The 20,388-nt window shown below is 51.5% G+C and overlaps 10 protein-coding genes across 10 annotated transcripts; 6 read left to right on the top strand and 4 right to left on the bottom strand.

Moving 5' to 3' along the window:
* Positions 1-21: 21 nt before the first annotated feature.
* Positions 22-1,390, top strand: BJX67DRAFT_155517 (4-nitrophenylphosphatase). The gene is made up of 5 exons (XM_071024843.1): positions 22-207; positions 270-291; positions 394-462; positions 514-605; positions 676-1,390. The coding sequence occupies exons 1-5, from the start codon at positions 142-144 to the stop codon at positions 1,345-1,347; spliced, it is 921 nt and encodes a 306-aa protein (XP_070884772.1). The 5' UTR covers positions 22-141; the 3' UTR covers positions 1,348-1,390.
* Positions 1,391-1,432: 42 nt separating this feature from the next.
* BJX67DRAFT_382481 (uncharacterized protein) lies at positions 1,433-2,680 on the bottom strand (the record flags this gene model as incomplete). The annotated part of the gene is made up of 1 exon (XM_071033248.1): positions 1,433-2,680. The coding sequence occupies one exon, from the start codon at positions 2,678-2,680 to the stop codon at positions 1,433-1,435; it is 1,248 nt and encodes a 415-aa protein (XP_070884773.1).
* A 438-nt stretch (positions 2,681-3,118) lies between these two features.
* On the top strand, positions 3,119-3,915 carry BJX67DRAFT_155585 (ATP-dependent Clp protease proteolytic subunit). The gene has a single exon (XM_071024845.1). The coding sequence runs from the start codon at positions 3,226-3,228 to the stop codon at positions 3,736-3,738; it is 513 nt and encodes a 170-aa protein (XP_070884774.1). The 5' UTR covers positions 3,119-3,225; the 3' UTR covers positions 3,739-3,915.
* BJX67DRAFT_155578 (DEAD/DEAH box helicase) lies at positions 3,916-7,582 on the bottom strand. Its single transcript, XM_071024844.1, has one exon. It carries the CDS (start codon positions 7,450-7,452, stop codon positions 4,093-4,095), a length of 3,360 nt encoding a protein of 1,119 aa, XP_070884775.1. The 5' UTR covers positions 7,453-7,582; the 3' UTR covers positions 3,916-4,092.
* A 1,403-nt stretch (positions 7,583-8,985) lies between these two features.
* Positions 8,986-10,880, top strand: BJX67DRAFT_155601 (general substrate transporter). Its single transcript, XM_071024846.1, has 3 exons — positions 8,986-9,516; positions 9,573-9,964; positions 10,015-10,880. The coding sequence occupies exons 1-3, from the start codon at positions 9,075-9,077 to the stop codon at positions 10,735-10,737; spliced, it is 1,557 nt and encodes a 518-aa protein (XP_070884776.1). The 5' UTR covers positions 8,986-9,074; the 3' UTR covers positions 10,738-10,880.
* Positions 10,881-11,583: 703 nt separating this feature from the next.
* BJX67DRAFT_382485 (uncharacterized protein) lies at positions 11,584-12,104 on the top strand (the record flags this gene model as incomplete). Its single annotated transcript, XM_071033249.1, has 3 exons — positions 11,584-11,693; positions 11,792-11,877; positions 11,965-12,104. 3 exons carry the CDS (start codon positions 11,584-11,586, stop codon positions 12,102-12,104), a joined length of 336 nt encoding a protein of 111 aa, XP_070884777.1.
* Positions 12,105-12,279: 175 nt separating this feature from the next.
* BJX67DRAFT_155619 (putative cystathionine beta-synthase (beta-thionase)) lies at positions 12,280-13,197 on the bottom strand. The gene is made up of 2 exons (XM_071024847.1): positions 12,875-13,197; positions 12,280-12,810 (listed from the first exon to the last, which is right to left on the bottom strand). The coding sequence occupies exons 1-2, from the start codon at positions 12,977-12,979 to the stop codon at positions 12,379-12,381; spliced, it is 537 nt and encodes a 178-aa protein (XP_070884778.1). The 5' UTR covers positions 12,980-13,197; the 3' UTR covers positions 12,280-12,378.
* Positions 13,198-13,299: 102 nt separating this feature from the next.
* Positions 13,300-15,307, top strand: BJX67DRAFT_155648 (putative mitochondrial phosphate carrier protein). Its single transcript, XM_071024848.1, has 7 exons — positions 13,300-13,431; positions 13,592-13,891; positions 13,946-14,110; positions 14,164-14,417; positions 14,463-14,808; positions 14,864-14,883; positions 14,960-15,307. The coding sequence occupies exons 2-7, from the start codon at positions 13,610-13,612 to the stop codon at positions 15,027-15,029; spliced, it is 1,137 nt and encodes a 378-aa protein (XP_070884779.1). The 5' UTR covers positions 13,300-13,431; positions 13,592-13,609; the 3' UTR covers positions 15,030-15,307.
* Positions 15,308-15,570: 263 nt separating this feature from the next.
* BJX67DRAFT_382488 (DUF3602 domain-containing protein) lies at positions 15,571-16,448 on the top strand (the record flags this gene model as incomplete). Its single annotated transcript, XM_071033250.1, has 5 exons — positions 15,571-15,613; positions 15,723-15,753; positions 15,819-15,888; positions 15,951-16,073; positions 16,263-16,448. 5 exons carry the CDS (start codon positions 15,571-15,573, stop codon positions 16,446-16,448), a joined length of 453 nt encoding a protein of 150 aa, XP_070884780.1.
* A 128-nt stretch (positions 16,449-16,576) lies between these two features.
* On the bottom strand, positions 16,577-18,556 carry BJX67DRAFT_155899 (uncharacterized protein). Its single transcript, XM_071024850.1, has 4 exons — positions 18,177-18,556; positions 18,042-18,119; positions 17,867-17,992; positions 16,577-17,816 (listed from the first exon to the last, which is right to left on the bottom strand). Exons 1-4 carry the CDS (start codon positions 18,373-18,375, stop codon positions 17,068-17,070), a joined length of 1,152 nt encoding a protein of 383 aa, XP_070884781.1. The 5' UTR covers positions 18,376-18,556; the 3' UTR covers positions 16,577-17,067.
* Between the last annotated feature and the right edge of the window lie 1,832 nt (positions 18,557-20,388).

Here is a 20,388-nt window from a genome sequence, read left to right on the forward strand (position 1 = left end):
CTCCCTCCTCTTCTGTCGGATTCCCCCAAGCGTTGCTTGTACATATCTTTGCGTTCTGAGCCTGCCTCTCGTTTGTCTTAGAAACTCTGAACATTCTTTTCCCAGGCTCTCTCTCCTCGAGTGTCTGCGCAGTACCCCGCAATGACCGTACCCCGCTACCTGACCGGCGACGGCGCGGGGATCGAGGAATTCCTGAGTAAATTCGACGTGAGTCCGTCTGGAAGAGAATCAGGGAAATACTTATGTACCGAGACTGACCTATCCAATAGGTCTTTCTATTCGACTGCGATGGTGTGTATGCCCGAACGTTGCTGCGCCGCACCGAATTCTGCTCCGCGGTGCCTATTGATGTAAAAAAGGAAAGATGACTGAACCTGGGGGTCTGCATTCTAGGTGTTTTGTGGTCCGGCGATCACCTCTTCCCAGGCACAGTCGAAACTCTGGACCTCCTGAGATCGAAAGGTACAATTTTTCTTTACATCTGACGGCGTCACTAACATATCGGCCATACAGGCAAGCAAGTCGTCTTCGTGACGAACAACAGCACAAAGTCGCGAGCGGACTACAAGAAGAAACTAGAGACACTAGGAATCCCAGCTACGACGGTGCGCCATCCCGTGTCTCCTTTGGGCCCTGCGGTGAAGATAGACTGCTGACAAGAAATGATATTCGTAGGAAGAAATCTTCTCCTCCTCTTACAGTGCCTCGATCTACATCTCCCGAATCCTCACCCTCCCCCCAACAAAGCGCAAGGTCTTCGTCCTCGGCGAAACAGGCATTGAGCAGGAACTTCGCTCCGAGAATGTCCCCTTCATCGGCGGGACAGACCCCGCTTTCCGACGCGACATCACGCCGCAAGATTACAAGCTCATCGCGGCGGGCGACGAATCACTCCTCGACCCGGAAGTCGGGGTCGTCCTGGTCGGTTTGGATTTCCACCTGAACTATCTCAAGCTCGCGCTGGCGTACCATTATATCCGTCGCGGGGCGGTGTTTCTCGCGACGAATATTGACTCGACGCTGCCGAATTCTGGGACCTTGTTCCCCGGTGCGGGGTCGATGAGTGCACCGTTGATATTGATGGTAGGGAAGGAGCCTGTTTCACTGGGGAAGCCGAATCAGGCGATGATGGATGCTATTGAGGGGAAGTTCCGGTTTGATCGGAGCCGTGCATGTATGGTTGGGGATCGGGCGAATACCGATATTCGGTTTGGGTTGGAGGGGAAGTTGGGGGGTACTTTGGGGGTTCTGACGGGGGTCAGCAGCAAAGAAGAATTTGTCGATGGACCGATAAGGCCGGCGGCTTATTTGGATAAGCTTTCTGACCTGCTTCAGGGGGCGAAGTAAGTGTCGATGCTGCTGAGAGACGACAGGTAGAGATAGACATAGAGAATAGGGTTAGGATATCAATTATAGAATACATCGGGGCCGGCTAAGGCCCAGCTTCGTCAACCCGACTCCTCGCTCCTTCTCTGAGATATCCTTGGAGTTTCCACAGCCCAAGGATCGCGTCAACGATAAGCTTATTTGACGGCGTGAGGAACATGACAGGTCTTCGGAGCTGATGAGCATATGCTCGAATCTCCTCCAGCTCGGCCTTTGAGAAGAGTCGAGTGAAATCAAACACTGGGACCTTAGTGCCAAGCGGCGGAAGTGTAATGAACTCCGGTAAGCGAGTCTCTGAACCAGTATCACTCTCGTTACCTTCAGTTCTGTCTCCAAGAACCAAAACACTACCATTCCTCATGCGCTCAGAGGTTTCCAGCACTCTTAGAGCCTCCGTCAGCGACTCCTCCGAACACGGGCCCCGAACTTCAATAGGCGTCCACACCCCATCCGCACGATCCAGTGGCTTAAACCTATCCAAGACGCGCTTCAAGAGTTTTAAGGCCTCCGCGCGGATCGCACTCAGCACGAACTCAGGCATATCATTGCGCCAGACAAGCCTTCGTTCATCTGCTGGGGCCATCGGACCTCCAGCCGCGGTTTTCCAGCGCTGCGGAACCACTCTCGCAAGATGTGAAATCTTTTGCCCCCTTTTGCGCGGACGGGACGCGGCTAGCGTAATCGACTCGAGCAGGGGCATCCGGTCGACTGTGCGGAGTTGAAGGTTTGGCCTGACGCTACCGGACTGAGTTTCGAGATCATCTTTTAAGAGGGAGACAGGGAGGAGCCAAAGACCGGGATCTTTGCCTTCGGGCTTGGTTTCGGCGTCCGGTTGTGATGCGGGCGTCGATTTGGGCTCCTCGACCAAACCCCACTCTGTGAGAAAGGCCTTTGGCATTCGCGCCCCTGTTAAGCTGCACAGACGGACGGGGGACGCGAGGGCCACGGCCCAGGGGTTTTTCCCGAGCTCGGCGAGGTCGGCGGGTGTTGGGAGGCGCTTTTTGCGGTGTAGACGGTCGCGGCCGGGGTAAGGGTTTGTTATGAGCGGGGATTGAGGAAGGAGATGCGAGGGAGGAATTGCGGATTTGCTGGTGTCATTGTCCTTTTTCTTGCCCTGGCGGCTGCTCTTCCTGGTGGTTGTACTGGGGGGCGGTTGAGGATCATCGTTTGGGATGCCGGAATGGACGCGACGAGACTGAAAGGCCGGATTGGACGAGACAGAAGAGTGTAGTAATTGACGGAATACCTTGAGACGCCATCTATCGTACGGTATTCGGCTATGTAGGTGCTCCATCGTTGATGGAGAGAAACTGAAGGAAGAGAAACTCTCAGGGCGGCTGCTCCGCTGCACCTCAAAGTCAGCAGCTCCGCCTGCAGATGATCTGCCGTCCACCAACATCATTGCCGCCTCCTCGCTCTTCAATTTCCACACTCACAATGAACGCAAGTCGCTCATTACCGCGACTTTGTCGCCTTGCCTCCCGTCCTCCCATAAATCGGAGCTTCTCCAGCTCCATCCCGGCTCTTTCTCAGGCGCAGCCTCCGCGGGGCTGGACACCGACACCCTTCGTAACAGAGACGGTGGTAAGTCTCCAATTGCATGCCTAAACCGGAAAGATACTTAATAAAAAGCTATAGGGAGGTGGCTGGCACACCTGTACATAAATCCCTTTCTCAAAAGACCCAACGCCGCGAACTAACCTCGGAACACACCAGACGACATCTTCTCTAGACTCTTAAAGGTACACGCCCTCTTCCCCCTGCTCCTTCCACCAGAGAAACCCAATTAAACCTCGTCAGGAACGAATAATCTGTCTGAATGGCGAAGTCGACGAAACAATGTCCGCCTCCATCGTCGCCCAGCTCCTCTTCCTCGAAGCCGACAACCCCAACAAACCAATCCACCTCTACATAAACTCCCCGGGGGGCTCCGTAACAGCGGGCCTCGCAATCTACGACACAATGACCTACATCGCCTCGCCAGTTTCCACAATCTGCGTCGGACAAGCGGCGTCGATGGGCTCGTTATTGCTCTGTGGCGGCCATGCGGGACAGCGGTACTGCCTGCCTCATTCGTCGGTGATGATACATCAGCCGTCCGGGGGCTATTTCGGGCAGGCGACGGATATTGCGATTCATGCGAAGGAGATACTGAGGGTGCGGCACCAGTTGAATCGGATTTATAAAAGGCACTTGACTGGGAAGAAGGACATGTCGTTGGAGGAGATTGAGAAGTTGATGGAGAGGGATTATTTCATGGGCGCTAAAGAGGCGTTAGAGTTAGGGATTGTGGATGAGATTTTGGATCGGAGGGTCAAAGCCCCTGGGGAGACCGATGGGGAGAAGGAGTAGAGAGTCTACTCCTAGATAATACCGTCCAGGCATGAGGAGTGTGTTATACCCCCATGGTTTCTTTCCGGTGGATCAAAATGTAATATTAGGATAATGATATGTATGACAGGATCCTCACTGCTCATGAACCTGTATTTCGCACTGTCTATCATCTGACCGAGAGAAACAACAATAACCCAACTGCCTCTAAGTATATCAGAAAAAATCACACCTCAAGATTAGATCCCGGTATCAACACCAGGGTATATTGTCTCCAAGCAGCCACAAATGCAAATGATGTAAAAATCTAATTTGCATCGCTAAAAGACAGGTAATCCGAACCGAAAGCGAAAGTAAATGGACTGATTTAGATGCTTAAGAAGCTTTTGCTTCTTTCTGTGTCATATCAGCAAGAACCATCTCCTCGACGGCCTTCATCCCAGCTTCCTCGGATTTTTTGGACTCCGTAGCGTCCTCGCCCGTAACGGCTTGGTCAAGCGCGAGCTTGGTTTGTCCCAGGGCATAGATCTGCTCTTCGATGGTGTCTTTCGTCACTAGACGAATAACCTCCACCTCGCGCGTCTGACCAACACGGTGTGCACGGTTCTCGGCTTGAACATCCTCTTGCGGATTGAAACTAGAGTCGAAAATAATCACTTTATTCGCACAAGCCAAGTTGATACCCGCACCACCGGCCTTGGTGGACAAAAGGAAGACAGGGATGTCAGTTCTCTCATGGAAGGCGTCCATGATTGATTGACGATCTTCCACACTAGTCCGCCCATCGAGTCGGACAAACTCAAGGTGCTGGTTTTCAAGCACATCCTCAAGAATATCCATGACCATTGTGAACTGCGAGAAAACGAGTGCTCGATCACCATTCTCTTTAAAACGCTGGAGAAGTTCACACAGCTTGTCCACCTTCCCAGAATTCATCCACTCATTGTGTTTGAGCGCGAACTTTCCAAGAGATTTGGGGTTGTTTAAGCACAACTGATGACACTCAAAGTCATTGTATGCTTGTAGTTCTTCAAAAATGACATTTGGGTCAGAGAGGGACCATTGCTCCTCTTGCAGACAAGCCTTCGACATCCGCGTAAGAATTGTATCAGTGTAGTGGCGCCGGTGCAGGAGTGGGTGGATAGCGGCTTGCCGAAGCTTCATCAGGATATGCGCTGACTTGTTTCCCGTTTTCTTTCCGGCTGCTCGGTCTGCCAGGAGTTTCTTCACCTCATTCTGCTCATGGTCGTAAATCTCACGCTGAGTGTCGTTCAACTCACAGTATCCAACATGAGATATTTTTGCAGGCAGATCGATGACTTGATGCTTTTTCCGCCGCAAAACAAATGGCTTGAGCATCGACTTTGCCCTTTCAATTCGTTGGGCTGAAAGAAGGGTGGAATGTGATTCATCCACAGTCTTCGCTTTATTAGCGAAAACGTACTGCAAATCTTCCTTGCGCTCCTGAAAGACCTTGGGGAGAATAAACCCTAATAGAGAGGCGAGTTCTTGAAGGTTATTTTGAAGCGGCGTGCCTGTCAAGAGAAGGCGGAAGCGAGCGCGGATTCTAATCAGCTTTTCGTACAGAACTGAAGTGCTGCTCTTGAGCATGTGTCCCTCATCATAAACACAGACACAAAAATCCATGTTGCGGAGGAAGTGCGCATCCACCTTAGCCTTCGCGATCGTGTATGTCGTAATGACAACATTGATACCGTCTCTGTTCTCCTCGATTTGCTCGCGAATCTCTGCGCGCACGGACTGATCGGCGTAGTAAGGCATTACTGAAAGAGTAGGGCAGAACTTCTGGAACTCCCGGAGCCAGTTTTCGATAGTAGACGACGGCACGACAACAAGATGCGGTCCCTTGATGCCTTTCTCAAACAAATGAGCCAAGAAGGCAATCACTTGACAGGTCTTCCCAAGACCCATATCGTCGGCCAATATGCAACTAAGCTCCTTCTCGAACAGTAGGTATAGCCAATTAATACCAACAATCTGGTAATTCTTCATCTTTAGATCTTCAGCCATGATCCCAGGCTGTGAGATAAATCGAGTCTTGCGGGATCGGGACCCAGGGCCATCGCTATCGTCATCTGATCGCTGGCTGGCGGGAGTTCCGATCCCAGAGTCGTGAGACCCCGGGGGCTCCAGGGATACTAGTTCCAGCTCTTCATCACGCTTTCCAAATATGTCAACACCCCATCTCTTCATCTCCGCTGCGATTGGTTTTCCTAATGTTTCGCACTGAGCGACCAGGGAGTCCACGGCCTCGTACCCCACCCACATATCAAGGCACTTGTCGACAATCCGATCGCCAATGGGCTTGGGCGCCTTGCCACGCTTTCCAGTTTTCGTCAACGGTTGTCCTACCGGAGGAGGTGGAATGACGCGAACTTCGTCCAGAGAAGTGAAAGGTCGCTTGCTAATAATATATCGAGCAAGCTCTTCAGATATCGCGGCTATGTCCGTAAGCTCTGGCGCACTGCAATTGTTGAAGAAGCCCAGCACCTTGGTCTCCAATTCTGGGCCCTCTTGGCCATCAAATGCAGAGTCGGAATCGTCAGAGACGGCCAAAAGCTCCTCAGGAGACTCCGATCCTGACGGTGATGGACGCCGGCGCCCCTGTACCAGTCTACCGAAGCTCTTCGTTGGGGGTATTTTGTTTCGGGAGGGGTTTGGAGACGACGTGCGAGGCAATGCGGGAGAAACCTGAGTTCTCGGTCCTCGTATCAAACGCTTCCGCGGCCTCGAATCCTCCTCTGCTTGTTGGGAGGATTTCTGCAAGGATCCCTTCGGTAAACTCATTGCTGTCCACTTATCCTGGATTCTCCCCCGAGCCTTGATATTCTGCTTCGCTGGCGCTGCCGAGGTCTTTTGGCTCGTACTTAGCTCATCATCGGAGGAGCTGTCAGGTCCGATCTGGTCATCGATGCTGGCTAGATAGTCAAGAGCATCTTCAAAACTCCCTCGCTTTGTCAAAAGAGCCTGCACGCAATCATTTATCGACTTCTGCGGTAGAACCTTCAGCACCCTCTCAACCTTCGCGCGCAGTTGATAATCTTCAATATCCTGCAGCGATAACGGCCGCAGATCCACCGGTTGAGCGCGCGACGGGCCACCTTGGCGAGTTTTTTTAACCGCGACGCCCTTTGGGTTCGAGTCCATCTGTACGGCGGGTCGCTTGCCATTGGAATTTGACGGGTCATAGACAGCGGATGCAGTGATTTCCTTAAATCTATCAATCGGCATGGCCTTCTCTGGGCTCTTTGAGGATTTGATGAACATTGCTGGCTTGATGTCCGTGCTCAGCTGAATATCGTCGTCTGAAGAACCTCCGAGATAGGTAGGACCATCGTCCCCCAAGTCAATTACCGGTGCACGCTTCGCAGGGGGACAGAATCGTGTGCCGCTCGGGGCCATCAAATTGGAAAGGCGACCACCGACAAGGGAGGGACGAGATGGAGATGAGGCGGGCCCGAGGGGAGAGGAAGCTGCCACTTGTACCACGGGATTGCTTTTCGCAGCATGAGAAACGTCCACTATTTGAGTGGGCTGGGTGAGCCGTTGCGTGACAGGGGTCATAGCTTGTGTTGCGAGCAGTGTGTGTTGGGGATGGTTCACAGGAACAGTGGCGATTGTCTCATATTCCACATCGTGCTCAACACTGCCAGGAGAAGTGCCGTGGACGACTTTCTTGTCGCTGATGGGCGTATCGGGGATAGTGTCGTCCATGGTTGGCAGTTTGGAAATAGAGAAGAAGCTGCTGTCAATGCAGCCCGACTGCCTCTTTCCACCTGAAAGCAATCAAGGTCTCAGATTCTCCAAGACGACTTTTTTTGCTTCTCCGCAATCACGACGCGCCGCTCGCGTTCAAATCACGTGATCGTGGTTCAATTAAGACCGAGGAAGGTCGACTTCAACATGAGCAGAAATTCGCGCTGGTGTGTTTTCTATGTCAATTGCTGGCCAGATAATCAGATACTAATCTTCAATCACGGACTATCATTCTCAACCGCATCACCACCTTGTCGACCGAAGGCGGTGTTGGGGACCTGATCTTCTTGCGCCAAGGTGCATGCACTGAGATCCTTGGAAGCCATTATTCCGATGCAGGAACACAAGGCACTCATCATGAGAAGAATATTCAAATGTACGGAAGAGATAGCAAACATCGGGAGATTCGACGAAATTTTGAGTCTGGAAGAAGAATATACATTCCCGGCAAGCTCAGACGATGACTGAGGCATGAAAATAACTAAGCACTCTGGGTTCCTGGTCTCTGGAAGGAAGAATCAGCTTGCCAATGCTTTTCGACTCTTTCACTGCTCCTCTAACGGCCCAGGCTATCCTAACCAAGACAGGAGAAATCAGTCTTCAAGCAAGCAAAAATCGTGACACGCAAACATGTCTCCCGGCTCACAAAGTCTTAGACACTGCGTCGACTCCTGAAATTGGCAGACAATCACTCTTCCACGGTTTTCTCCAGCAAATTCTAGGAGCGTTTCCCCAAGCTCCAAGCACTGCAGGTGGCGTCCATGTGGCGTTGAGCTACGGGAAGGATTCATTTAAGCCGTCGTCTTGGAGCTCTTGACGAAATCCGGCTCTGAAACCGCACCTGCTCACCACGACGTCTTTGTTTGCCCGTCTCACGAGTACACAGCAAGTGTCAATAGCAGATCGTCGATCTCAGGGGAACCCAGTTGAGACCTGCATCTTCTCCGTACAAGGTTTCCGATGGTGCCCACGTCGACCTCAAAGCGTTCTCAGTCGCCGGCTCGAGCGAACGGATCGGCTGAATTCTTCATACCGCCAATTCACCGGACCCTTGAGTTTCTGGAATCACAGCTTGAAAGTGGATGGCAGGCTGCTTGGGACCCTCATTGGTCGAGGAGCTCATCCCGGCCAACGACACGACGAAATCGAACGGGTGATGAAAATGGTGTGGATCCTCGTCTCCTGCTCCTTGAGTCTTGGGGCTCTTAGCTTGGGGAAACCGCGTTGGAAGCGGGGAATCTCCAGCGTCTGACACTCCCCCTGGCTCGTCTTGGCTAAGGCAATCTTTGAGGGTGGGGAAATGGGAAAACCCCCGGCGGCACGATGGTGAATCCCTGCTTCCCTGCTCTCGTCGACACGGAAGCTGGCTGTTCTCGCGCGGGAAGGGTTGCGATTGACCATGCATGCAGTCTCTTCAAGGTTTGGCGCTGAAACACGCCGTCCCCAGCTGATGCTCGAGGGTTCTGCCGATTTACCATTAAAGACTCACGCAGCGCACCTTTCTTCGCTCCTCTTTGCCGTTCCTCCGCTCCCACCGTTCAATCGTTTGTGAGACACCCATACCGAGGTCGGGTCACATTATGAAGTTCCCCAAGATCTACAATACGTACTTTGTGGCGTTCATCGCCACCGTCGGCGGAATGCTGTTCGGTTTCGATATTTCATCCATGTCTGCGATCATCGGTACGGACCAGTATAATGACTATTTCGACAACCCAGCCGGCCTCCGTCAGGGTGCCATCGGCTCTGCTCTTGCTGCTGGATCGGTGGTTGGTTCTGCCATAGCCGGGTATGTCTCCGACAAGATCGGCCGTCGCGACTCAATCATGTTTGCCTGTCTTTGGTGGCTTGCCGGGACTGCCGTCCAAACTGCGACCAACGGGTTTGGGTCCCTGATTGCTGGCCGAGTTCTGAATGGAGTCTGCGTCGGAATTACCAGCTCGCAAGTACCTGTCTACCTTGCGGAGATCGCCAAGAAGGAAAAACGTGGACAGCTCATTGTTATCCAACAGCTTGCCATCGGTAAGGCTTCACATTTGCCGCCATTGAAACCAGACTTCCGACTAACGCTGGGATAGAATGGGGTATCTTAATCATGTACTTCGTCGGATATGGATGTAGCTTCATCGCTGGCACTGCTTCTTTCCGGACCGCTTGGGGAATTCAGTTTATCCCGTGTGTCTTCCTCATGATCGGCTTGCCCTTCCTCCCGCGCTCCCCTCGGTGGCTTGCAAAAGTCAACCGCACTGAGCAGGCTATTGCTACCCTTGCGAATATTCAAGCCGACGGGAACCGTGATGATCCCCTTGTTGTGGCTGAGTGGGAGGAGATTACGACAGTACTACAGGCTGAGCGTAGTGCCCTTCCCGGTTGGCGCAAGTTCGTTTACAACGGCATGTGGAAGCGGACATTAGCTGGCTTCACCGTGCAGATGTGGCAACAGAACAGTGGAGCCAATGTGATGACCTACGTGAGTTGCCCTACCGTCACAACTTGTATGCTCGATCTAACTTCAAACAGTACGTTGTGTATATCTTCATGATGGCCAACCTAACTGGTAACGTCAACCTTATCTCCTCCGGTATCCAGTACGCGCTCTTTATTATCTTCACGACCTTTATCTTCTTCTACATTGACAAGACTGGTCGTCGACCACTCCTAATCTACGGGGCCCTGATCATGGGTGCTTGCCATTTTGTTGTCGGCGGTATCCTATCATCTGGCGAATATGTCCCTGGAGGTGTTGAAGACAATGAAAATGTCTTGATTCGAGTAACGGGGCCCAAGTCTCACACTGTCATTGCATTTTCTTACCTCTTGATTATCTTCTACGCGCTCACCCTTGCTCCTGTTTGCTGGGTGTACGCCGCAGAAGTCTGGTCACTAGAGACCCGTGCTACCGGTATGGGTATCGCAGCGATTGGTAACTGGCTCTTCAACTTTGCCCTGGGTCTGTACATCCCTCCTGGATTTCAGAATATTACCTGGAAGATGTTCATCGTTTTTGGCGTCATGTGCGTTCTTGCGGCCATCCATTTCTTCTTGACGTACCCCGAGACCTGCGGAAAGACGCTTGAGGAAATTGAGGAGATGTTTGCACCCGGCGGACCCAAACCCTGGCACACCAGGCCTGGTGACTCCAAGCTTGACGCTCACATTGATGAGGTTCGCACCCACAACAAGCACATCAATATGGATACTATGCAAATTGGGACGACGACAGGCGCGGACGAGAAGGCTTGAGCAAGTTCCTTACTTAGTCGGAGTTCATATGGCGAGATTGAAAGTATTCAACCTGGGCTCTCGTCATCGCCTATATAGCCATGCATCTGGACTTTGAAGGAGTGTGAATCAGCGTTACATAATAAATAAAGCACATCCCTCAGACCTCATCCCACCCCGGCCGTGTTGGAGCGACGGTATGCTCACTCCTTATGCCCTACCCTCCTATGTCGAGGGCCAAGATTGGAAGGATGCCTCTATCAGAAAGCTCAGAGAGAGCTTATACTACTTTCATTGAAGCGCTTCCATGCAACCGCCATGTACGCCCGTAATTATTGGCTCTAGCACTATCCAAGTGCATCCAGTCGATGCATTCTTCAAGGCCCAATGCCAATCAGAGCTTGTATTACCACAGGATTTTCAGCTGCCGGGCACTGTGTCCATCGTTCTATGTTTGTCCAGATCCGGTTTAGTCATTTTGCCAAGGCTCCATCTTTCGCCCATGCAAGGTGTTCCAAAGGATGATGATTTCATCCACAGTTCCCCACATCCCTTTCCTTGAACTACAATCACTCAAGCAAAGAGAAGTTCTAAAGTAAAGCTCTGGAAGCTTGTCACTGTTTTTATCTTCATTCTTCTTGTTTGTTACCCGTTCAGCTTCAGACCCGTCAATCCTAGCTCGACTTTCAAAGTTTCTTCCCAGCTCCTCTCCCCACAGTACCAACCATAGCACCCATTGGAGCTTCCAGTTCCGCTCCGCTTGGATAACTCTCAACTGGTACCTTCGAGGTCGCTTCTCTAGCAGCAAATCTCACGAAAAAAGCTTCCCTTCATCTCATCCATAATAGCTTCAAGCAATCCATCAAAATGGCCACCCGCCGCACCGGAAAATCCTACGCAGACGCCGTCGTATCACCGTCACCGAGCGAAAAGCCCTCGGAGGTAGTTGACTCCGATACATCACCAGCTGTTCCTATGTAAGTTCCAAAGTTGCCATCCGCGAGCGAAGCAAAATTTCAACTGTTCTGTGGCTGTGGCTATGGCCGTGGTACATTGAATGTCTGACACGGTCTAGGCACGTCATTTGGAAACTGGTTGGTTTCACGGTGGCCATGATCACCACGCCCGTGGGGATGTATTATGTTTCTCTGTCGGTTGGGAGTAGGTTTTTCATCCATTCTCCCAGTATTTACTGAGAGATCGAGCTATGAGTGACTTTTTCTGTGCGCGTGCTAACAATTTGGACAGCGAGTACGACTGTCGCAGCGATTGTTGCGGCGGTTATGGCTAATGTTATTTTATTCTTGTATGTTTATGTTGCGTGGCAGGAAGATAAGGAGGAGAGGGAAGCTGAGTTTGCGAAGAGAAAAGGGAGGAAGGCACAGTAGTTTGCTGGCTGCTATGTGTGCTCTATTATCTTGTCTTCTTTTGAGACATGCTATATACGACATTCCGGTGCTTTGAACTGTATCTTCCTATGAGACATCAATATTATTACGTATGTCTGGGGCTAGTCAAGGTGTTTAGACTTCAGCCGCCCAGTCTTGGTCGAAGGGTCTGATATAGGCCCAGTCCATGTTGAAGAACTGCGCCTGGAAATGCATCGCAATCTCAGAGAAAGTTGAACGAGGAATAGTAGTTGAAAGAAATGGAAGAGAAGAATCATGGTCTTCTCTTCACAAACTCCTCCAAATCCGCTTTCGTGGCGACCCCCAGCACGAACTTCCTGGAGGCGTCCGTCACAACCGCAAAATCTTTCTTCTCCCTCTGCTCCCCATTCGGCCCCTTATCACTCTCAAAAAATCGCTGCAACTCTTCCAATGGCGTCTCCATCGTAATAACTTGATACGTACCCCGTTTCCGATTGAATCGCTGCATTGCCGCCGCAACTGTATCCGATTCCTTCACTGCGCCCGCTTGTAGCAGTTCCTTGAGACGCGGGATAGAGAGGTATCCAAGCAGCGACCGCCCCGCGGACGAGGTCACGGTGAGATGTGTGTAGTCGCGCTCGAATGCGGCAAGCAGAGCGGCGGAGATTGGAGTGCTAGGCGAGACGGAGAGAGCTGGTGGTGGATCGAGATCTTCGACGGTGGCCTGTTGCGGGTTAGTTCGTGTGTAGTCTCGGGCGAGATCGGGGATAACGTAGTTAGACACTCACTCCCCGGTACTTGTCCGCCCATAGCGATTGGGGGATTGATTGGGTTGTGTTTGCGTCGAGCTTTTCGCGGACGAAGGCTCCGCCGGCGTTCATATAGGACGCCATGTTGGAGGAGGTATTGGTTGTAGAGGGGTAACGAGGGTGGGAGAAAGCGCAATTGAGAGGAGGGGCCCAGTGGTTTCTCGGAGAGAGAATACGGCCCGATGAGAATAAGGAGATTATGCTGTCCGAATACACAGCATGCGCGGAGTATAATTTAAGCGAGCAGTGGAATGTGAGCGGAACGAATTCAAAGTCATGACTGTTGCAACCTGACAACGCCGGCTTCCGCCCGGGCGGGACCCACTACCCGATCAGGATGCAAGCTTTAAGACCGAGGTCACGAGTCACATGGCCGTACGTCATGCCTGGGACCAACAAGCACTGCGGAAACTTTGAACAGCGCTTATCTTTCAATCCGACTCCCAATTGATCGTTCTTTGATCCTTCTGTTGAACTTTGCCACAGGCGCTTTGTCTCTGGAAAATATACATATTTGATGTGTATAGGTTCGTAAGGTGAGTGCTTTGCCTACTGCGCTCGGCATTCAGCCCTGTGGAGACGATTGGCACGATGCACAGCTGGTATTGGCATCCACCAGGCCGGTGGCATACTCCATCAATTTGTCTGCCATCAGGCATTATTTCGAGAGTCGAGTTTAATTCGTTTTGATTTTAGAGCTTCAACCAAACAGCCATGATGTTTCCTTCGGAGAACGTTATCGCCAACACCTTCGCCTCCCAATATCCCGTCCGGCGCGAGCCCCAAGCTACGGCTGTTCCGGAAACGAGGAAGCGGGAACCATTCCCAGCTTGGAGTGTGATTGAAGACAGCAAGAAGAAGGCAGAAGCTTTTGGCAAAGAAGCCGCCCGGGAGTTCGATGTCGTGAGCCAGAAAGCGCAAGCTAAGACTGGCAAGATCGAGCCATGGACTCCTAAGTACTATGCAGCCTGCACTGTTGGCGGGTTGATGGCCTGTGTAAGGATAAAACCCCTCGTTATACCCTGTCATGTACTGACCGAGGGTGAATAGGGCTTCACCCACACCGCCGTGACTCCATTGGATCTCATCAAATGCCGACGTCAGGTCGATTCGTCACTGTACAAGAGCAACATGGATGCGTTCCGTAAGATCCGCGCAACTGAGGGACTCAGAGGAGTGTTTACCGGCTGGAGTCCAACTTTCTTTGGCTACAGCGTAAGCTGGAACGATGGCCACTCCAACGTGCAGTCAGCTAATCAGATAGAAAGGCCCAAGGAGCTTTTAAATACGGAGGTTATGAGTTCTTCAAGAAATTCTACAGTGACCTCGTGGGCATCGACGCTGCAACGCGCCACAAGACTTCTTTGTATTTGATTGCGAGTGCCTCAGCAGAGCTGATTGCCGATGTCGCACTGTGCCCCTTCGAAGCTGTCAAGGTGCGCACACAGACATCTATTCCACCAGAATTCCGCTCCACTTTCGGGGGAATCTCCGCTCTCGTCGGCAAGGAAGGGACAGCTGGGTAAGCAGCACGTTCAAGCAGTGTGATCCCGACTAACCGGCCTAGGCTGTACAAGGGTTTGTATCCTCTTTGGGGCCGACAGATCCCCTACACTATGATGAAGTTTGCCTCGTTCGAAAACATCGTCGCAGCCATCTACGACTACCTCCCAGGCAAGAAGACCGACTATAACAAGGGCGCACAGACCGCAGTCGCGTTTACTGGAGGTTACCTCGCTGGTATTCTTTGCGCTATTGTATCGCATCCCGCAGATGTGATGGTGAGTAAGTTGAATGCAAACCGCCAGCCGGGCGAAGCATTTGGTGCTGCCATCGGCCGGATCTACAAGGATATCGGCTTTGGAGGTCTTTGGAACGGACTTGCAGTCAGGATTGTCATGATCGGAACCTTGGTAAGCTCTGTTTTCTTTCGATTCTCTCAGTTCTTACTAACGAATTTGTCGATAGACCGGTCTGCAATGGATGATGTACGTGCTTGTTTGCTTTTTCTCCAGCCACCTGGTTTGGAGGCTTCTTAGACTGACATGTGCTAACTTTGGACAGCTACGATTCGTTCAAGATATTCATGGGTCTTCCAACCACGGGGGGCGGTCCCCAGAAGGAGCAGAAATAATCAATTGCGAATTATCAGGCAACCCCCTGGGAGGATTGTATCATCTGCAATGAGTTCGTTCTTTTCCGTCTGTCAATTCTTCCTTCTACGAATGCAAAAGCAGTGTACCAAGTGGTATCAGTCGTTAATTGCTCATACTCCTCCCTACCGGCAATAAAACGTATTAAATAGCAAGTTTGAATATCATTTAACCTTCGCCGAGCCTGGAACAACAATACGAACGCCAAGCTCTCATTGCTCACTATCAATCAAAACCTTAGTCACTCTTTATCTTATCACTCGGTCCAGTCCTCTTGGACCCCCAGCCTGATTGACTCGAGATCCCTTTGCCTATCAGCTCCAACGTCATAAGCCTTATCCCACTAGTTTAGAGCCTGGCTCTTCGAACCAGGAGTGCGAGACCCTCGGTCTTGGCATCCTCATTTATGCCCGACGTCCCCTTATCTATCCAGGAACCCGTCCTGTTTCTCTGCTCCTTGTATACACCTGCAGTACACTCCATCAATACATAATCAACCAACAGCGTTCGCCACCAATCAACATGAGCGAGCCTGAGGGCCCTATCGTTTCGCATGGCCGTGGAGGTTCGTCCCGCCGGATATGCCCCGCCATTACCTGCAATGACCCCCCCACAACCTGCCTTTCAGCTTCAGCGAACCACAACTATATGGTGACGAACTAACAGCACAACAGGCAAGGGAAACATCGGTCCTGATAGCAACGAGTTCGTGCTCTATATCTCCCCTCCTCAGCCACCCTTCCCACCCACTAACGTCCCAAACCGAGCAGATACATCGACGGCGGCATCACCCGTGAAGGCGCCTACGGCGACCAGGGCGATGGCGCCTACTCCGCCGGTGTACGTCGTCCTCCTCCTTCCACTCCCATACCCGATGCTAACGACATTTGATTCTTATACAGCGAGGCGGCGCAGGAAACATCGGCTCCCCGCGCGTGAAACCAACCACGAAGACACCGCACGATACGGAGTTCATCCCCGAGATCTCGGTGCGCCAGTCCATTGACGGGGATTTTCATACTGGGGTATGTTTTCATTTACATTTTCATGTTTTGATTCGTCCGTCCTATGCCCTTTGTTTCTTTGCCTACCTACCTTGCTCTTGCGCACTTTGTTTCGGTTTTTGCGGCTCTTCGCCATGCGTGGAGCTCTGGATAGATCGAAGAAACGAAGGTATTAGTGCCAGTTCTAATCTGACTTGCTGAACCATCCAGAGAGGCGGCCAAGGAAACGTCCACCTAGACCCCGAGCACCAGAAAATCAAAGAAGAGAAGAAAGAGGAGAAGGCGAAGGCGAAGGAGGAGAAGAAGGCCGAGAAGTCCGAAAAGGCCGCTCAGAAGGGTGTTGCGCTTGAGGGGTTGGCGGATAAGCTGAAGAATAAGATTTTTGGGAGGAAGTGACCTCTTTTGAGAAGTTCTAGTACATCTTCTTGCTGTCGATGTGTGGTCGAATGGGATGGCTTGGGATGATGGCGACGAAGGAGGAGATATGGCCGAGTTTTGTGCCTTTTGTTTCTGTTGAGATTCCCTCTGATTAATATTTTGTTTGACTTGATTTTGACTGGCTTACGAGAAGTCTAGTTGCCGTGGGGTTTGAAATATTGTACTGAGAGTATAGAAGTTAGTCGTACAAATGATACAGACCGAATAATTATTTGCCAATAGAAGCCGGACTAGCTGCTTTCTTCCATTGCCAACCAAGCCTCGAATATATATTAGAATTGAATAATTGAACAAACCCGCCTGAAACTAAACTAGTGATATGATATCCTTGTCGTGATCCATTCCCATAGGTATAAAAAGAGCAGTGAATATTCCATACATATATTGTATCGTAATATCGTCATCCATCAGTAGAGTAATAGATACGTCCTGCCAGTGAAGCAAGGAGACATATCAGATCCTGCGCACGTTTTCAGTATCGCTGGAGGATAATACCGTAGTACACCTGAAAATATTGAGTGAATATGCGTATAAGGAGAGATTTTTTTAGCCAATAACAAATGAAGGGATGTCGAGGCTAGTTCTTGCTGAATCGTCGCTTAAACCAGCTTTTCCGCTTCGTGCCGTTGTCGGCCGCGTCGGAGGGGACACTCTGTTGCACCGCTTTGCGCTGAAGATGGCGCCGACCGCCGGTAAGTGGCTGTCCGCCGACTGGACCGCCCATATTCGGATTTGGGATGGATTTGTGTGGTGGTGGCGGTGGTGCTTGACCGTAAGGGGGCTGTTCAGTGGCATTAGGATTGAACTGATCGCTGACATCCGGTCCGGGACCGAATCCTTGAAAACCGTAATTTTCCGCGGGCTTCCCATGCTGTTGCTGTAATTGTTGCTGTTGTAGTTGCTGCTGATCCATGGAGCTGCTTACTGAGCTAGGATCAGTCGAATTACCCCATTGATCGGGATTGCTTCCGGAGCCCGACGGCGACGCGACAGTGACATTGTCCGTTGATTTGTGGTAGCCGCTTTGTGCATTTCCGTACTGGGCATAACCATCTTGAGAATATCCGTTGTTTGCGTACGAGGGTTGGTCCGAATACCCTCGAGACGGGTGTGGTCGTGGCCGTGGTCGGCTGCTGTTCTGGTTATATGGGTAGTAGTTCTCTGGAGGCGCGCCGCCATTATAGTAACCGTTACCGTTGTCGATATAGCTGTTCGGTCGTGAGTAGTTCTGTCGGCCGTTGTACGATCCCACATATTGGCCGTTTGAATATCCATTGTAGTAACTGCTCCGTCTGCTGTACTCGGCCCCGGAGGGAGATTCTTCAACTATAGCGTCATTAGCGACCGACAGCTAATCCGAGACGAGGCATATTCACATGTTCGTGCAAATGATACCGGCCGACTGGAGTTATATGGCCCATAGATAGCAGCTTCGAATGAACGGATTGTGTCGAGCGGACGCTCAAACCGGGAACGAGTAGGGTTGGAAAGGTCGGGTTCGGCTGAAGTAAAGTCAATTCAAGAACAATTAACAGTATAAAGAAAACGTACTGATGGGATTGCCGTATTGGTCTTTGTGCTGAATGGCGCGCAGGCTCCCCAAATTTGACTTTTCGAGGGCAACCAAATCTGGAAGCAAGAAGAGTCAACAATTATTCAGAAAATCGAGGAGGCCCGGTCGCATACTTGGTTGCGCTTCGCTCATAGCAAGCATCGGGTCGGCTTTGGTGTGTAGACTGCGCCTGGCCTTTTCTTCAGGAGATTCGGTGAGATCGAGCTTGTGTCCAGAACCACTCGATCGATGAGTTTTGTGCGAATTATCTGACTTGGCGCTGAAGCTGAAACCGCGACTGCGTCTGGGAGACGCAGGCTGGGGGGAAGCCATATTTATGACGAAAGCAATGTCTTAGCGGCCGATAATTCAGGTTGGGACCCGTCACGATCTTCGTTGTGGAGCACGGCCACGATAGTCGATACAGTACGAGAGTGGAAACCAGCAAGGGACAGTGGGTTGAGCGGAGACAGCGATTCGCCAAAATATTGTCGACGCGCGATCAAGCCGAGATATGCACGCTCGAGGAGAAGGCAGCCAGCAAGAGCGAACCGTGAGCAGATCCAAGGCGCGTCGGATGAAAGTTCGGTGTGATTAGGATTATCAGAGAACTATACGAGTAGTGTATCTTTACAGAGAATGACGTCTTGAATTCAGAATAGTCGCGAGCGAGTGACTGCGCCAAAGGACAAGACTCAGAGGAAAGGTGGAGGCAGGAAATTGGGCTCCAGCCAGGGAGTTCGCCTGCGACTGGAAGTCAGCCAACGATGGCAAAAAGGCGAAGGTTGGGGGATCGACGGTGAAACTTGATAGTGGTGATGGCTAAGACGAGAGCGGTTAGCTACCTGATCCTCAAAAGATGGCTTTGACCAGAAGGTTGTCGTGATGGAAGCGAGGGAATGAGAGTGGATGAGAGCTGATGAAGAGATGAGGTGGATGGAGTGTGCAAAGTGTGGATGAGGGGACGATTGAGGCTTTTTGACTGAACTGAGGAGGAGTTGACGACCAGCGCCACGCAAGCACACCACATGAAGACTTCCAGAGCCGTTGGAACTTCTCCTATCAGCGACCAGCCGCCTGGAGTCTCCCCGATTTTTGGGCCTTTTTATTCACAACAAATAGTATTTTCTCCAGTTTCAAATTCATCCAGAGTCCTCCAACAAGAGGAACTCTGTGTGCATACTCAGAATTGGCTCCGAATTCCCCTCCACCCACGACCTCTCACACATCGATTCCATTCCATGGAACACTCCAGGCACCAAAATACCAACCCGAAACCAAATCATCCCCGCTGAATATCGGTTCGAGGTTCGCATCCAAGCCGAGCTAGCGATAGCTGGTGAGACAACCGTGCAACCACAATCCCAATTATGAATTTCACCAGCCAATCTGCAGTCAGACCAGCTGTATTGTTGCTTCCGGGTTCTACCGCCGGCGCCGAGAATAATCGCAAAACAATGTGCTCGAGAAATGGCCGGGGAAAACGGGACTCGGGCGAGGGCTCACACCTCTGACTTGGCTTCTCACATTTGCGCAGTGAGACGAGGTCGCCAGATCCGTAGCTTTCCAATTGGCCGCTCGCCAACAGCACACCCCATGACGATGATACGATGATTGTCCAGACTCTTCTCTTCAGATCTCTGAAGAGCATCGCCACACCCCTTTTGAGAGCGGGTCCCTGATCTGTTCGCCATCACGTTATTCGTCAAGCTGCGCGTTGGCTGTTTGATCCGCCAGCGCATGAACGCAAAGGCTCACAGCCCGCGCGAGGAACTTCGGTGTCAGACCGGGATGAAGTCCGCTCAGAGACAACTATTACTTCAGTCTCGTGTCCCAAGACCCTCCAGTAAATGGCCTTTTACATCTCTCCTAAAAGCAACAAGCGCCCCCACCTTTCTTGAAGTCCTCCACCAGCCCGTTGCCGTTGACGTCTTGGGCGATCTTTCATTCCAGAACCCAGTGGGTCTGTATGGTGGGGGGATGGCGCCTACTTTAAATCCCATTAACCTAGGTTGTCGCAGAGCTTTATGCAAGGAGCTAACCTTGGAGTCCTCTTGATATCCGATGGGTCTATCGAAGTCCAGAGAGCCGACTCGTGATGTCCAAACTCCAGTACCTTATACTGTCTCCAAAACCACCACCCAGCAAAGAATCCCGAGTTTCCCGGTCGAAGGGTTTTTGTACGTCTTCGCAACCTGTGACTCTGTGTTCCTATCTGCATTCCGACGGCCTGGGAGGTTGCAAATCCGTATATTCTAGCATCGTTGTCTTGAGAATGGCATACTTGCCCGAAGACACACGGTAGGGTTACTCGTTGTGGCACAAATGTATATTGTCGGATTCGTG

This window comes from Aspergillus lucknowensis, assembly GCF_044049455.1.
Source record: "Aspergillus lucknowensis strain CBS 449.75 chromosome Unknown BJX67scaffold_29, whole genome shotgun sequence".
Classification (NCBI taxonomy): domain Eukaryota; kingdom Fungi; phylum Ascomycota; class Eurotiomycetes; order Eurotiales; family Aspergillaceae; genus Aspergillus; species Aspergillus lucknowensis.

Coding starts and splice junctions, on each gene's coding strand:
- BJX67DRAFT_155517 (XM_071024843.1), top strand. CDS start 142: ATGACCGTACCCCGCTACCTGACCGGCGACGGCGCGGGGATCGAGGAA. Junction 292..393: donor CTTTCTATTCGACTGCGATG/GTGTGTATGCCC, acceptor TCTGCATTCTAG/GTGTTTTGTGGTCCGGCGAT. Junction 606..675: donor TAGGAATCCCAGCTACGACG/GTGCGCCATCCC, acceptor TGATATTCGTAG/GAAGAAATCTTCTCCTCCTC.
- BJX67DRAFT_155585 (XM_071024845.1), top strand. CDS start 3,226: ATGTCCGCCTCCATCGTCGCCCAGCTCCTCTTCCTCGAAGCCGACAAC.
- BJX67DRAFT_155578 (XM_071024844.1), bottom strand. CDS start 7,452: ATGGACGACACTATCCCCGATACGCCCATCAGCGACAAGAAAGTCGTC.
- BJX67DRAFT_155601 (XM_071024846.1), top strand. CDS start 9,075: ATGAAGTTCCCCAAGATCTACAATACGTACTTTGTGGCGTTCATCGCC. Junction 9,517..9,572: donor TATCCAACAGCTTGCCATCG/GTAAGGCTTCAC, acceptor ACGCTGGGATAG/AATGGGGTATCTTAATCATG. Junction 9,965..10,014: donor GAGCCAATGTGATGACCTAC/GTGAGTTGCCCT, acceptor AACTTCAAACAG/TACGTTGTGTATATCTTCAT.
- BJX67DRAFT_155619 (XM_071024847.1), bottom strand. CDS start 12,979: ATGGCGTCCTATATGAACGCCGGCGGAGCCTTCGTCCGCGAAAAGCTC. Junction 12,811..12,874: donor GGGCGGACAAGTACCGGGGA/GTGAGTGTCTAA, acceptor AACCCGCAACAG/GCCACCGTCGAAGATCTCGA.
- BJX67DRAFT_155648 (XM_071024848.1), top strand. CDS start 13,610: ATGATGTTTCCTTCGGAGAACGTTATCGCCAACACCTTCGCCTCCCAA. Junction 13,892..13,945: donor TTGGCGGGTTGATGGCCTGT/GTAAGGATAAAA, acceptor GAGGGTGAATAG/GGCTTCACCCACACCGCCGT. Junction 14,884..14,959: donor ACCGGTCTGCAATGGATGAT/GTACGTGCTTGT, acceptor AACTTTGGACAG/CTACGATTCGTTCAAGATAT.
- BJX67DRAFT_155899 (XM_071024850.1), bottom strand. CDS start 18,375: ATGGCTTCCCCCCAGCCTGCGTCTCCCAGACGCAGTCGCGGTTTCAGC. Junction 18,120..18,176: donor TATGAGCGAAGCGCAACCAA/GTATGCGACCGG, acceptor TCTTGCTTCCAG/ATTTGGTTGCCCTCGAAAAG. Junction 17,817..17,866: donor GGTATCATTTGCACGAACAT/GTGAATATGCCT, acceptor ATGACGCTATAG/TTGAAGAATCTCCCTCCGGG.